The sequence below is a fragment of the Lepidochelys kempii genome, chromosome 3 (genome assembly GCF_965140265.1).
Source record: "Lepidochelys kempii isolate rLepKem1 chromosome 3, rLepKem1.hap2, whole genome shotgun sequence".
Taxonomy (NCBI): Eukaryota; Metazoa; Chordata; order Testudines; family Cheloniidae; genus Lepidochelys; species Lepidochelys kempii.
In genome coordinates, this window is record NC_133258.1 from 26,082,632 (window position 1) to 26,099,210 (window position 16,579).

The window sequence follows — 16,579 nt, forward strand, 5'->3', positions numbered from 1 at the left end:
TGTTGGTGAAGCTGAACAGTCAACCACATGCAATGTTAAATTAAAATATGAATAATTAGGGAGGGAGAGAGAAAACAGTACAGATGCAAACTGAGTAACTTCATGTGTAAAAAGCAGCAAGTCTGGGGAGGACCTAGATATAATGGCAAATGAGGGCCCTGAGCCAGTGATCAACTATGCTTATACAGGGATCTCCACAAACAGCGTTTATTGCAGAATTGGGGCCTAAATGAGCTCATGGTGCAATGTTATTTTTAGGGCTGTCGATTAATCACAGTTAACTAACACGATTAAAAAAATTAATTGCAATTACTTGCAGTTTTAGTCGCACGGTTAAACAATAGAATACCAATTGAAATTTATTAAATATTTTTGAATGTTTTTCTACATTTTCAAACGTATTGATTTCAGTTACAATACAGAATACAAGGTGTACAGTGTTCACTTTATATTATTTTTATTACAGATATTTTCACTGTAAAAATGATAAACAAAAGAAATAATATTTTTCAGTTCACCTCACACAAGTACCATAATGCAATTTCTTTTATTGTGAAAGTGCAACTTACAAATGTAGATTTTTCTTTTGTTAAATAACTGCACTCAAAAACAAAACAATGCAAAACTTTAGAGCCTACAAGTCCATTCACTACTAATTCTTGTTCAGCCAATCGCTAAGACAAACAAGTTTGTTTACATTTACGGGAGATAATGCTGCTTGCTGGCTTCTTATTTATGTCACCTGAAAGTGAGAACAGGCGTTTGCATGGCACTTTTATAGCTGGCATTGCAAGGTATTTATATGCCAGATATGCTAAACAGTCGTATGCCCCTTCATGCTTTGGCCACCATTCTGAAGGACATGCTTCCATGCTGCTGACGCTCGTTTAAAAAAATAATGTATTAATTACATTTTGGACTGAACTCCTTGGAGGAGAATAGTATGTCTCCTGCTCTGTTTTTCCCACATTCTGCCATATATTTCATGTTATGGAGTCTCAGATGATGACCCAGCACATGTTCGTTTTAGGGGCACTTACGCTGCAGATTTGACAAAATGCAAAGAAGGTACCAATGTGAGATTTCCATAGCTACACCAGTCGACCCAAGGTTTAAGAATCTGAAATGCCTTCCAAAATCCGAAAGGGATGAGGTGTGGAGCATGCTTTCAGAAATCTTAAAACAGCAACACTCTGATGATGGAAACTACAGAACCCAAACCACCAAAAAAGAAAATCAGCCTTCTGCTGGTGGCATCTGTTTTAGATGACGAAAATGAACATGTTAGTCTGCACTGCTTTGGATTGTTATTGGGCAGAACTTGTCATCAGCATGGATGCACGTCCTCTGGAAGGGTGGTTGAAGCATGCAGGGACATGTGAATCTTTAGTGCATCTGGCATGTAAATATCTTGCGACGCTGGGTATAACCCTGCTATGCAAACACCTGTTTTCACTTTCAGGTATCATTATCTCCTGCAAATGTAAACAAACTTCTTTGTCTGAGTGATTGGCTGAAGAAGTAGGACTGAGTGGACTTGTAGGCTTTAAAGTTTAACATAGTTTTATTTTTGAATGCAGTTTTTTTGTACATTTGTAAGTTCAACTTTTATGATAAAAAGATTGCATTACAGTACTTGTATGAGGTGAATTGAAAAATGCTATTTATTTTGTTTTTTACAGCACAAATATTTGTAATAAAAAATAAAGGGAGCACTCTACACTTTGTGTTCTGTGTTGTAATTGAAATCAATATATTTGAAAATGTAGAAAACATCCAAAAACATTTAAACAAATGGTATTCTGTTATTAAAAGTGTGATTAATTGTGATTAATTTATTTAATCGCATGATTAATCAACATTTTTTTCATTGCTTGATAGCCCTAGTTATTTTTCATAGCTTCTGACATACAGGGGAAACGCATTAATCATTAGAAAACACGAATAAAAATCTACCCTGACTGTTGAAATGCATAAAATATAGTGTTCCTTTGGTCCTTGAGGCTGGGCTATGTTTTTAGATGCAGGATGAAGTACAATATATTTTGAGCCAATTAACCTTTATATTGCACCTCTAATTTTATTAAATTGTCTTTCTTTCCTTGAAAGTTTGATAGTAAACTGAAACATTTTTGTTGATTAGAATTCCTTTTGCAGGTCAGTAAGCATAATTTCTAATCAAATTGGAAAACATTTTTCAAGGTGAATCCACTTTATTAAAGATTCTAGAAACAATTGAGGGAAAGGCAATAACTAATCTCAGTGGTCCAGCAAACATTTACACATGGGAATGGTCCCATTTACTTACTGTGAAAGTTTTCAAGATTGGGTCATAAGAACGTCCATAGTGGGTCAGACCAAAGGTCCATCTAGCCCAGTATCCTGTCTTCCGACAATGGCCATTGTGCAATGTAAAAATGGGAGGCTTTTTGAAAATTTAATTTTTGCAATTTCTTTCTTTGGAATTATTTTAGGTCATCTTAAAAAGGGTGTGGAGACTTTCAGGGAAGATAACATATGGTGCTAGAAATGTGTCCCCAACCTTTAAGGTCTTACGAGAGACCTTATGTATACTGATTGTTTCTCTGTAAATATTTTCTCAGGGTGATTCTGTTTCTGCCTACTTAGACTATGCTACAGTTTTAAGTAGATGATCACATGTTGTTTTTTTCCACAAGACTCCTGCCTCATTCAGTGCACAGTGGGAATGAATCAGAGTTGTGCCATGAACGAGACTGTTGACTGTAGGGGACCCCTACTTTTTTTTTTTTTTTTTTTTGCAGGAGTTGGAAAGTGTATAGTGATAGAGGCAAAGGACTGCAGGTGGAGAAAGGATGGTCATGTGGTAAAGACAGTGAATGCTGCCCTGGATAATTGGATTCTTGCCTTGCCTTTGCCACAGAGTTTCTATATGATGCTGGGCAAATACTGTAACTGAAACAAAACTTCCTAGGTGGCTGCTCTGCGTTCCAAATTTTTTCGCTGCCTAACTTGAAACATTTGCCATCTGACTTGCAGAAGTGTTGACTGTTCACAATACAACTAAAGTTAATAGGAGCTGTGTTCTGAATGTAGTAAATACTATAAAATGCTAAGAATTCTGAAAACTTAGGCATAGGTTTCTCAAAGTGGAAACCAAAAATTAGGTGACACTTTTGGCTTTAATCTCTGTGCTTCACTTCTCCACGTGAAAATGGTGACTATAATAAAACCACCTCACCTCACAGGAGTGTTGTGAAGATAAACTCATTAGTGTTTGTAAATAACTAAGATACTGTCATGAGAGCTCCATAGAAAAGCCCATGTGGGCTTTCTGTATTCAATGCAGGGTTTGGATGGTGTGTAGTAAATAATGCATGACGCCACACTACGAGGATAAAAAAGAAAATATTGAATAGTTAACCATTCACTGAACACTGCTCATTCTGTGCACTGAATGAGGCAGGGTCCTGTGGGGGGAAAATGTGTTTGATCATGTAATTTAAAGACTGCATGATAATGCTTATTGCATAAGGAGACTGAATTTTATGGTTGCCCAGGTAACCTTAATTCTGGCATTTCCTAACTTTTGAGTGTTTGACATTTCAACTTTTATGTTTTTTTAAGGTAATTTTTATGAATGTGGTTAGGCAGCCAACAAATATCAATGCTAAATGGATGTATTGTCATTGCAAAAGTAGATATGAGTCATGTAGAGATTTGCTTGAATAGAGTAAAATTTGAAGCTTGTCCGTCAAATATGAATGAATCAGAAAAGGAGGTTTCTTAATGGGTTGGAAGATGGGTTTCTCTGTAACTATATGGTGTATGTAATTCCCAGTGGAGCTACGTTAAAGGGAGAGTAAATTCTAGTGTTCCTAATATGAGAGTAAATTACTTACTTTTAGGGATTAAAAAACAGTTGAAGAACAAGAGTACATAGTTTAAGTTCAGAAGTGGATGGTGTAAATCTTCAAAAAAGTACTCTAAAAGTAATGGGGGAGACTTTCAAAAGTGCCCGTGGGATTTAGGAGCTGTTCACGACTCAGAATTTTTATTGGGACTTATGCTCTTAAATCCCTTGGGCACACTGTTTCTTTTATTCATCAGATTTCCCAAACAAAACTTTGTCATTTATTATTACTGTAATGCTGTGTAGCAGGAGTGGCCAAACTTACTGACCCTCCGAGCCACATACAGTGGAGTTGCATCATACGCGCATTTAACTTACACAAATTCAACTATATGTGCTCGGCAAAAAAAAAAAGAAAAATAACAATAACTTGCAGCGATGGATTACTGTACAGGAGTTGACGGGAGAGCACTCAGGTCAATTTATCACGTCTAGACTAGACGCGATAAATCGACCCCCGCTGGATCGATTGCTGCCCGCCGATCCGGTGAGCATCTCACTGTGCTGAGTGTGATTCTAGTGTTTAAAGATACGTATTTTTTGTACAACATGGCCCCTAAGTGCAAGCCAACTACTTCATCTGGTGCTCAACTGAAGAAACAGTGATCTGTTCCAATGCTGGAGGAAAAACTGGCTGTGTTGGACTTACTGAGAGACGGTATGTTGGTCTCCAACGTGGCGAGTATATATGGCTGCAACTAATCTAGCATCCGCGCCATCAAGATACACGAGAGAGAAATTCGTCAAGCTGTGGCATCAAGTGCTCCAACAACTGCTAAGGTGACAAGCCAGGTGCATGATAAGACTTTAGTGAAAACTGAAAAGGCATTAAACTTATGGCTGGAAGACATGAACCATAAACATGTGCCTATCGATGGAAACATGTTGTGAGAAAAGGCTCTTAGCCTCTACACGCTGTTCAAACCTGCCGCTGAAGAGGGACAGCCTTCTGATGAGAAGGAATTCAAAGCCAGCCAAGATTGGCTTAACTGATTTAGGAACTGCTTCAACCTCAAAAACGTGCAGACTACTGGTGAAGCTGCATATGCTAATGAAGAGGTAGCAAAAGCCTACCCCAAACAATTAAAGAAAATCATAGAAGAAAAGGGCTATCTTCTGGAACAAGTTTTTAATGCTGACGAGACTGGGCTCTTCTGGAAAAAAATGCCCAACCGCACTTACGCTTCGAAATCAGAAAGACAAGCCCCTGGCTTCAAAGCAGCTAAAGACCATGTTACTGTGTTATGTGGCAGAGTGGCTGGGCATTTAATAAAGCTGGACTTGCTCTACAGGGCTGAAAATCCCCGTGCCCTAAAAGGCAAGAACAAAAATCTCCTGCCTGTGTTCTGACAATCAAATAAAAAGGCTTGGGTGACGGCAGCATTATTTCTGGATTGGTTCCACAAGTATTTCATTCCGGAAGTCAAGTGGTACCTTGAAGAGAAAGGATTTGCGTTTAAAGTGTTGCTGATCGTAGACAGTGCTCCTGGCCATCCTGAGGCACTCTGGTTTGCGCAAAACAACACTGAAGTCCTTTTTTCTCCCTTTTTTATTCTTTCATTCCTCTCTCTCTCTTTTTGGCTTTACGCGATTTTCGCCTTATGCACTGATTTTAGAACCTAACCCCCGCGTAAGATGTGACTCCACTGTACGGTAATCTTTAGAAGTTCGAGAGCTGCAAGACACACACACACACAACCTGCCCTGTGGGGCAGCACCTGTTAGGGTGCGGGGCTTCTCCCCTGATGCCCCCTTGCTGGGCTAAAGCCCTTAGTCCCCCTTCCTTCCCCCGAGTCCTACCGCCCCATTGCAGGGCAAAAGCCTCAAGTTCCCTCCTGCCCCGTCTTGTAGGTGAGGGGGGGCGCTCTGGGAGCTGCACTTTAACTGTAAAAGAGCCACATATGGCTCACTGTTAGGGGGCTTATTCCTTCACCCACTTACTTCCCTGGTCCTTCTCGCATGAACAGAGAGCAACAATACCCGAAGTCCAAAGGTGCAAACAATTCGATGTTTATTGGGGTGAACTTCCAGCAAGCATGATTCCAGTTTCCTTCCTTAGTATCCTCCTTCCCAGCTCTGACACCACAAAGCCTTACACCTGTCTCCCTGTTCCCATTCCTGCCCTTAGCCAAACATGATTCCAACTTCCTTACTCCCATTCCCTGTTCCCATCTCCCCCTTTAGCAAAACATGATTCCAATTTTCTTACCCCCATTCCCTGTTCCCATCTCCCCCTTTAGCAAAACATGATTCCAATTTTCTTACCCCCATTCCCTGTTCCCATCTCACACACCCACATGCCCACCCCCACCCACACCCCAGTCTCTTCCTCATTGACTACAGATTATATAGTAAAACTTGAGTTCTGCTTAGCTATACCTTAACCAATCATTTTCCTGAAATTTAACTAACCAATCCTAACATATTGTAACATGATTATGTAACCAATTATATCCCACCACCTCAATTAGTTTACACCCAGCAAAATTAATTATACAGCAGACAGGAACAATCACAGAACCAGACAGAGATTATACAGACAAACAACAGCAAAGTGGGAACTATAATGACAAAACAATACAGAAGTGAGGATTTCACATCCCAGCTATTGATAAGTGAGTTCTTGCAAGACAGGATGCTATCAAACTAAGTTTCCTTTTACATTTTCTAGGCACTTCCCTTTCTCTGGAGGTGATAGGAATACAATCCTGTCCTGATAGTGCCTAACAGCCCAATAGCACCTTATTTCAATGTGACTAGTTTGGAATGTGAGGATGTGACCGTTCGCTTCCCAGCTTATGGCTGCCTCTGCTGCTTAGCCAAAGGCCTTAGCCTAACAACAGGGCCTCAGACTGTCACAGTAAGAGAAGGCCCTTACACCAGCAGACAGTGATTTTGATTCTTTCTTTTATACCTCTATCACTAGCCAAGTGATAAGAATATACCTAAATTCTTAGCGTATAGGCCTTTACAGACAGGCCTGAATATCTATATCCTAACACTCACGAGCAACAGTTTGGCCACACCTGCTATACAGAAACTGTGGTCACATTGCTGCCTTGCTGATGAACCTTTACCGGGCAAATTGTTTATTGGGGCAGCTGTGTGTACTCCTCCTTTCAGCTCACCCACACTGAGACACAACAAAGAGGCATTCTAAAGAGCTGTTGACACTGTAAAAATATTTCTTTAAAAGGCTTTGCAAACATTAAATAAAAAGAGTATCTACCTAGGCCAAGATTTTCAAATTGGGAGCCTAGGACTTAGGTGTCTGAATATGCATGCATTTAGACATGTAACAAGTGGCCTGATTTTTCAGAAGTGCTGAATATCCCACAGTTCCTATTGATCTCAAAATATGGACTTGGAAACCTGACTATGGGCATTCATTTTTGAAAAGCATAGCCTTAAATATTTTTTAAAAAAATTCTTACCTTTGTCACTGGCATGATTGTCATAAAACAATCTGCTCCATTAACCTAGTCGTTGACCTAAGAGTAGTTGTACTTCCTTCCTTCACTCTCCTTCAGTTTGTGGTGCTATGAGATTTTGACTAGAGAATGACAACCATATGTGAATGAAGAATGACTTTAAGCCAGTGGCTTTCAAACTTTTTTTCATTTGCAGACCCCTAAAAAACTTTAAATGGAGTTGCGGGCCCCTTTGGAATCTTAGACATAATCTCCGGATTCCCAGGGGTCTGTGGACCACAGGTTGAAAACCACTGCTTTAAGCTCTGCTTGTGATTTCTTCCTTTCCTCTTTATCTGTGTTGTCCCTCTGTTCTTACTCCTTTTCACTTCTTCCTCCTTCCTTTTTCTTTTTCTTTGAGAAGTAGTCTCATCCTCTTTTTATGGGCAAGAGCACTTATCCCAAGTTCTGTTGTCTCTCCCCTCTCTTTGGATCTCCCTTTTGATTGTATGTACTTTTTCCTTGCTTGGTTCTTTCCTGTAATGCTTTCCCTTTTGTCCTGGCTGATTATATTGCTTCCTCCTCTTGCTATGTAGCTCTCCTGCACTGCTCCTTTTTGCTTGAGATAGAAACCATGAGTTCTCTGTATGCCATTCAGTGGATGCAAAATGGAGCATAGTGACATTGCTGCAGAAGTAGAGTATTAGTGAGATTATGTGGGAGAAGGAAAGGTGGAAGAAGGGTACTGGGGAGAGAAAATGGTCTGTAAATAGGTGTTTTACTCGGCAGAAATACATATAGAAAGGGACCTGTTGCTATAAAAGTTCTTGCTCTTTCACGTAAGCCTTTTGACCCAGAGACTTTTTCTCATGCACAATCAGAATGCAGTGCACCAATGACAGCACATTGAACAATTGTATCCTATGATAATGTTCTGTTTTTATTACAATTTGGCACATACTGAATGTTCAGTTATACAGTCTCTTAGCTTTTGCAGTTTAATATGGAATTGGGAATGGTCAAAATTAAATGAGAAGTTTTTAGAGGAGCAGAGGGTTTATCAAGTGCATTCACTGAGTATGTACATGAATATTGGATTGTTCAGATGTTACACGATTAATGTATTGTTGTAATTGCAGCCAAGAGGCAACAAAAAACATGGTGCATCCTTTATCATCACTAGAGCAATTACAGGTAAATATGACTTATTTTCATTGAAGGATTGTTTACTGGTTTTATATTTTATGGCTTAAATGATCTTTGTGTGGGTTCTGCTTACAGGCTTTGCTATGCCTGGTATCATGATGGGGCTAGTATAGGGGTTCTCAAACTGGGGATCGGGACCCTTCAGGGGGTCGCGACCCTTCAGGGGGTCGCAAGGTTATTACATGGTGGGGGGGGGTCGCGAGCTGTCAGCCTCCGCCCCAAGCCCCACTTTGCATCCAGCATTTATAATGGTGTTAAATATATAAAAAAGTAAAGTGTTTTTTAATTTATAAGGGGGAGGGTCCTACTCAGAGGCTTGCTATGTGAAAGGGGTCACCAGTACAAAAGTTTGAGAACCACTGGGCTAGTATAATGTAACATATACTATGTATCAATTTGGGAACAGCTTTTTATCATTTTCCCTTTGTATCTTCTTAGTTGTGAGTTTTTGTTCTGGCTAGATAGTACCCCATTGGGGCACACTAATAAAACATACATCTGACAAGCATCTGTATTACTGCAGAATGATATTGAGGTTTTGGCATGTGCCTTTGTCAGACCTAATGTTTTTAGTTAGAATTCCTGGACACTTCTACAAAAAGGTATTTAAAATCATGGTATGCTGCTATTACTATGATTGATGTATGCATGTTAGTAATTTTCACCCCCCAGATGCTTTTCATTGAGTTTTCAAAATTGCATGGGGTTTGAACTCTGTATTAACTTTTTTCATAAAATTTGTGATTCAGTGGTCAAGTAGAAATACAAAGAATATTCATTTTTATGCCAAAAATACTTTTTCTGAGAGTTCCCAGTGTCACAATTCAGGGAAACTGTACCTGTATTCCCCTTCTACGATCAAGCAAGTGCATCCACTCTAGGCTTCTGGTTCCTCAGCAGTTGTCCCTCTCCCTTCTGACTCTGGTAGTTCCAGGCTGAACAATTCCCTGCCTAAACTGGAAGCCCTGCATCAAAAGACAGGCTGCTTAAGTAGGCTTTTTTGTCTTCTCTTGAGAGAGATGTGATTACCACACTTAATCTACTAAACAGCTCTTCTTTAGCAAGCACATTTTACTCTTAAGGCAAAAGCAATACTGAGAAAACATGTTAAAACAATAAAAGAACCTATACGTGTGCTAATAAACTTACCAGAGATAACCCCAACTCCAACATGGGCTCTGGGTGGCGAGCAGTCCATCATATCCTACACAGGGCTCTTCCTATGGTTTCAAGTTTGTAACACCCTTTACTCAGAACAAAAACACAGTCTTATGGGGTATCAGTAGGCCAGTCCTTCCAACCCCTCCCTAAGGACTGAGGCCTTCGTGGACTAGAGGTCCTGTCCATTTACTGAATCAGGAAGAACGCCATGAGTCAGTTTACTACTAGGTTATTTGTCCAAAAATCCTTTCTTTGTCTGTTGGTTCCTGGAGAATCCAATTAGAATTAGTTTGTGGATCTTTCCAGGGAGTGGTGTTCCTCTGGAGATGTTACAACTGGACTGACTTTGACTGATCACCCTCTGTTCTCACTTCCTGGAGGCGCTGTATTTTTACCTTTTCCATGGAAACACATACAATCCCTCAATAACCCATTAACAATTGCATTTTTAATAAATGGAGCCCAACGGTATTAAACATAATTCAGTAAGGTTTATCCAGGATATTGCAGGAAATTGCCCTATTTGTATTTTTATTTTCTGCTGTAATTTGAGGACTGATTTTTTTTTTTTAAACTGTTGAAGTAACTGTCTCAATTTATTGCTTTTCTCTTTTCATAGGTCCTGCATTATTTTTGCTTCAGTATATCTGGTACAGGTAAGTTTGAAGTTGGAAACAAGAAGATTAAATTTTTGCCAAATATTTGTTGTCATAAAATTTTTTGCTTTAGAAGGTTATTTTTTTTGCCATGCCAGTAAAGACACACCTCCCTCCTCAATCCTGCTTCTCTTGAGAATTTCTGTTCCACTGAACCCAATTTATGGCCACGTTGTGCTTGTTAAATCTGCCAACAGGTATTGGAGTCAGAATTTGGCCACTAAAGTGAGTTTCTCCACTAAAAAGTGACTCTGTAAACAACCAAATGACATTGTAGGATTCCATGTTTATCTCCGTGACTCCATATCAAAGTGCTGAGTCATAATAAACAGTATATGTAGATTTATATTATTGGCTCTTTTATATTTATATTATTGGCTATATTCTTTATATTATTGGGTGCAGGGCTCTCTTTCTTTGTGGTGACACTGTGCTGAATACACTGGTGCTTATAAAATAAGTAAATGGTCAGACAAAACCAGTTTCCCAATTCCTTAAAATGAGACATACCATTCCTGCGGTGACCCCAAATGTAAGGAATTGGAAGGGAAAGTGGATGATCATCTCAGTCTTGTGGCTAGCAAGTGCAAGATTCTATGTAAAGAGGTTCTGTGATCAGAAGCCTAACTATGAATGGTTGCTGCACCCCTGGCCCCATGGAAGGATAGACTTTTATACTTGCTAATCCCTTGAGACAATTGGGATGAACCTGGTAATCCACCACATAAGTGACCCTGTCAAACATGCTAGTCGTTCTGATATTTAGCAGGATATAGTTTTCACGGATGTGGGAATTTCTGTTTCTCTGGTTTGAGGGCCATACCTCTCTTCATAAACAATGTCCCTTGGTTCCATTTGCTGTGTGATTTGATGGACAATAATGTTCTTCTTGTCAGCAACTCGAGTGTTTTTTCTTTTTCTTTTCTTTGAGCTTGTACGCTCTCTAGGCTTTATCTGTGCTACTAGACCAGGAGTTCTGAGGACAAATTATTTGGTGGCCTCAGAGTGCATCCACCAACTCTTGCTGGTGGCCGTTGTCACATTTTTTCCATAAAATACTTAATTAGCTCTAGGAAAAAATAAATAAATATGCACATATACATGTGCAAATCATTGTAATTTGTTTGCTGCTAGCTAGTAAATCTGCTGTGAAAGGTGATATTAACCAACATGCAGGTATCACTTTTTACAGCAGACTTAGCCCCAGGGGACAAATTAAGTCCTGGATGGAGGATCGGGGGATGCAGCAGGAGGTGGGGCGATGTGGGGTGGGGTGTTGGCCGGGGGACGCAGTGCGGGGGCCGGAGCCTGAAGCCCCGCAGCCAGAGCCTGCCTCTCCCACCACCTGCCGGGCTGAAGCCTAAATTCTGAGCCCCATCTCCCCTGGGAAGATGGGGAATTCTCTGGCTGTCCAACCCTTGCTGGAAGCCCCAGCAACCAACACCAAGGCTGTCCATCCAGCAGCACCAGGGAGGGGCAGGAGGTGGGTCCTCCCACCCAATTGCAGCCCCGGAGGCTGTGACTGCAAGAAAAGCCCTTGGTGCCTGCATGCCTGCATTTGAGAAACGCTGTATTAGAAGTATTCAAGTTCTTGGTTGAGCTTGTAAACTGTATATTTCCTTGGTCCTGCTCCTTTACTACTCAGTTCTGCAGCATCTAGAGTGCTGAGTTCAGACTTACTACTTTTCTCCATTCTTAATATGCATCTCATGATATTTACCTGCGGTGAGCATCACCAAGTCATTAGAAATTCTCTTACGGCATTCTCCTTCCTGAAGTGCTGTTGCTCTCCTATTGAATATTTTTCATTTTATTCTTTTCTCATTACTTTTTTTTTCACTGCATTTCCATACTTGTATTTCACAAGGCACTCACTTTACAGTTTAAACTCCATGCAGGAGACTGTGGTCTGGAGATGTTATGACTAGGGCCCTACCAAATTCACAGTCCATTTTGGTCTATTTCAGTCATAGGATTTTAAAAATCATAGATTTCATGATTTCAGATATTTAAATCTGAAATTTCACGGTGTTGTAATTTTAGGGGTTCTGACCCAGAAAGGAGTTGTGGGGGAGTTGCAAGGTTATTGTATGTGGGGGGTTGCAGTATTGCTACCCTTATTTCTGCGCTGCTGCAGGAGGCAGGCTGTCTTCAGAGGTTGGCAGCTGGAGAGTGGTGGCTGCTGGCCAGGAGCCCAGCTCTGAAGGCCGAGCCACCTCCAATAGCAGCACAGAAGTAAGGATGACATGGTATGAAATTGCTACCCTTACTTCTGCTGCCTTAAAAGCTGGGTGCTCGGACAATGGCCACCGCTCTCCAGCTGCCCAGGTCTGAAGGCAGTGCAGAAATAAAGGTGGCAATACCATGAACTCCCTAAAATAACTTTGCAACCCCTCTGCAACTCCCTTTTGAGTCAGGACTCCCAATTTGAGAAATTGTGATCTCCCCCTTGAACTCTGTGTAGTATAAGGTAAAAGCACACAAAAGACCATATTTCATGTGGGGGGAGACCAGATTTCATGGTCTGTGATGCGTTTTTCATGGCTGTGAATTTGGTAGGGCCCTAGACATGATTGTGGACTATGCTACTGACTTGTAAAGTGATTTGCTTGAGGTCAGACAGCCTCTTAACACATTAGTTTTCCCATCTGTAAAATGGGGTTATACTTATGAAATCATTTGATGACCAACACAGCCATCTAAAAGTGCAAAGCATTTTTGTTTTTCATACAAAACTTGAAATAAACACAATTATATTCAGAATCAGTTCATGCTAGTGTAACTTGCTTTGAATTTTACAGTATTCCAACATGCAGAAAAGTAATTCATCACTTTTTTTAAGGATTACATGTATCCACTTGAAAGCTGTGATCTAGTTTTATCAGAAGTATAAAATAACTTTTCCTATAAGTAATTGGGAGTGGCATAGGGATAGAAGGGAAGGAATACAATGCATAGATCACAAAACACACAGTAAAAATTGTTCTGATAAACTCATACTATAATGGACAAAATAAAAATGTAAGCATAGGTTCTATTTCAAGAAATAAAGGAAAAAATACAAGGAAGACTCTAGAATTGGAGGAGCCACTGTTTCCACTGGACTGCCACATCATTGCTAATCTTAATTTGCAATTCAGTGTAATATGTTTAAAATAAAAGGTTCTAGAAAGGTCTCTAGCAGGATATAGTATACATGGTTCTCAAACTGGGGGTTGGGACCCCTCGGGGTCGCGAGGTTATTACATGGGGGGGTCACAAGCTGACAGCCTCAACCCCAAACCCCGCTTTGCCTCCAGCATTTATAATGGCGTTATAAATTAAAAACACTTTTTGTTTATATATTTAAGGGGGGGGGTCACGCTCAGAGACTTGCTATGTGAAAGGGGTCACCAGTAAAAAAAACAAGTTTGAGAGCCATTGGTATACATAAATGACAATCTTAGACTGTAAGTTTAATTATTTAGATTCATTTCAATATTTAGTCTGCCATTTAGTCAGATTCTAAGTTTTGATTTTTCTTGTTTCTCTGATTGGCTGGATCCCTCTGGTATCATTTGAATGGCAAGATATTTCCTTCAAATAGCAGTAGACTACACACATAAATCTGTCTGTATATACTTTTCTAACATGAAGTGTGCACCTGGGTTTTGATCTTGGAATTGGATTTGACAGAGTCGGGCGTTTACAGCAATATGTTGCCTTTTGAAGTCATTGGACTCCAGGCAGATGTTAGGTCCGTATGCATGGATCCCTTTGCAGGTTTACGGCCTTCATTTGTGTATGTTGTGGGAAATTTCTTTTAAGCTTTCATAACGTATGCATTTGTTGTTTAAAAACAAAAGCACCCAAAATAGTTTTGGACATCTGACTTCCAGCTGGGAATTTTTTTTTCTGAAATAAAAAATAACTTTTAGGGTAATATTTTAGAGTGACCTTTTGAAACCAATTAATCTGCCATATATTTCTTACATATTACTGTTTTGATTTATATTGTATCAATTTTAAAACCTCACATTCTAATCTGAATATACTTGGTATTTCAGCCCTGCAAAGTTTTCCCTCCCTGCTGGGCTTGTTCGTCTGGTTAGTAAGCAGATTAACTGGCATCTAGTGCTTGCAAGGTAAGAGGGATATCATTTTTCTTTCTGTGTCTTTGTTGACACACACTGTTTCATATACATTTATGGGGGAAAAAAAGGCAAGCTCACTCTTTCTAGTAATTTTTGTAATAAGTTAGTTGAGCTAGCATATAAAAAATTCTATTTAGACAGCAATAATTTAGCATTATCAGAGAGACATGAGCTGAAGAAGAAGAAAATAAGGTATGGGTCCAGATTTGGTCATGGGTTTAACTTTGGTGGCCTCCCTGTCCCTGAGGCTAGTGGTTTGGCAGTGTTGTCTGAACCATCTCATTTAGTTTTACCCATCATATCTGCTGTGTGTGGAACTGCATGCAGGCTTCCATCCTCCTCCTCCTGCTCACCCCTGAATGCGAGCTCAATTTGCAAGTAAGTAGGATGAATCTTTGGCTGAGAATCTACTGGGTGACTTGTCAAGGCTTGCTTTACTAAAGTCCTAGAACCTGCAAGATGCTATGTCATCAAGTTCCGTTAAAATTAGTGGGAGGTGAGTATAATGTAGTTTCCCGGAGCAGCTCAGCACCTTCTAAGTCTGGCCTTTGATGTGTGGAAAAATTCTGGTACTAAAAATAGCTGTTTTACAATAGTTAAATAAAGAAATGGAAAATGTATACATAGGAGGATTGCATGACCTGATATTAGTTTGCAATAGCTTTACTCAGGGTGTTTTATTATGGCTCTCAAACATAGTATGTGTCATATTGGATCTGAACAAAGGTTCAGCATTTTTGGTATCTGACTGAAGGCAATGGTCTGTGCCTGATGCTTCAGAAGAAGGGGAGACCCCTTCTTCAATAACGTAATTGTGCAATGCTGTATATTTGAGGCAGGATGAGAATTTCCTTCCTCGCCCCAGTAGTGATCACCCTGAAACATGATATTTGATTAACTCCTGTCTTAGCAGGCATAATTACAAATATTTCTGCCTTTGAAATTATCCTTCAGCAGTGTTTGACTCTGACCTCCTTTGGAACAACCATTTAAGTTTTTTTAATAGTTAGTGCTAACAAAAAATGAGATATTAATAGTCCTGAGTGATATGATGCAGCCAGTGACATATGGAATCTACTAACTGCTAATTTACATTGTGGGTACCAGTATCTTCTAATAATTGTCGTCATCCAATTATTTTCACTTGGAATGTAAGACAGAATTTAAATCTGAGTTTGTAAAATGACACGTTTCAGAGTAACAGCCGTGTTAGTCTGTATTCGCAAAAGGAAAAGGAGTACTTGTGGCACCTTAGAGACTAACCAATTTATTTGAGCATGAGCTTTCGTGAGCTACAGCTCACTTCATCGGATGCATACTGTGGAAAATACAGAAGATGTTCTTATACATACAAACCATGAAAAAATGGGTGTTTACCACTACAAAAGGTTTTCTCTCCCCCCACCCCACTCTCCTGCTGGTAATAGGTTATCTAAAGTGATCACTCTCCTTACAATGTGTATGATAATCAAGGTGGGCCATTTCCAGCACAAATCCAGGGTTTAACAAGAATGTCTGAGGAACGGGGGAAGGGGGTAGGAAAAAACAAGGGGAAATAGATTACCTTGCATAAAGACTTAACCATTCCCAGTCTCTCTTCAAGCCTAAGTTAATTGTATCCAATTTGCAGATGAATTCCAATTCAACAGTCTCTCGCTGGAGTCTGGTTTTGAAGTTTTTCTGTTGTAATATCGCAACTTTCATGTCTGTAATCGCGTGACCAGAGAGATTGAAGTGTTCTCCGACTGGTTTATTAATGTTATAATTCTTGACATCTGATTTGTGCCAGCAATGCCCCTCTGACATGTACATTGGTGAAACTGGACAATCTCTACATAAAAGAATAAATGGACACAAATCAGATGTCAAGAATTATACCCCTCCCCGCCTCCTCAGACGTTCTTGTTAAACCCTGGATTTGTGCTGGAAATGGCCCACCTTGATTATCATACACATTGTAAGGAGAGTGATCACTTTAGATAACCTATTACCAGCAGGAGAGTGGGGTGGGGGGAGAGAAAACCTTTTGTAGTGGTAAACACCCATTTTTCCATGGTTTGTATGTATAAGAACATCTTCTGTATTTTCCACAGTATGCATCCGATGAAGTGAGCTGTAGCT

The 16,579-nt window shown here is 39.9% G+C and overlaps 1 protein-coding gene across 4 annotated transcripts in view; it reads left to right on the top strand.

Moving 5' to 3' along the window:
- Nucleotides 1-16,579, top strand: part of NBAS (NBAS subunit of NRZ tethering complex) — a 406,507-nt gene that overhangs the window by 2,733 nt on the left and 387,195 nt on the right. For all 4 annotated transcript variants that reach the window (XR_012157919.1, XM_073335981.1, XM_073335983.1 and 1 more), the window contains exons 2-4: nt 8,442-8,496; nt 10,289-10,325; nt 14,372-14,449. Coding sequence is in view for 3 of the 4 variants with exons in the window: in XM_073335981.1 (XP_073192082.1) it covers nt 8,442-8,496; nt 10,289-10,325; nt 14,372-14,449 (170 nt within the window). In the remaining variant the exon portion in view is untranslated. The remainder of the gene's footprint in view (nt 1-8,441; nt 8,497-10,288; nt 10,326-14,371; nt 14,450-16,579) is intronic.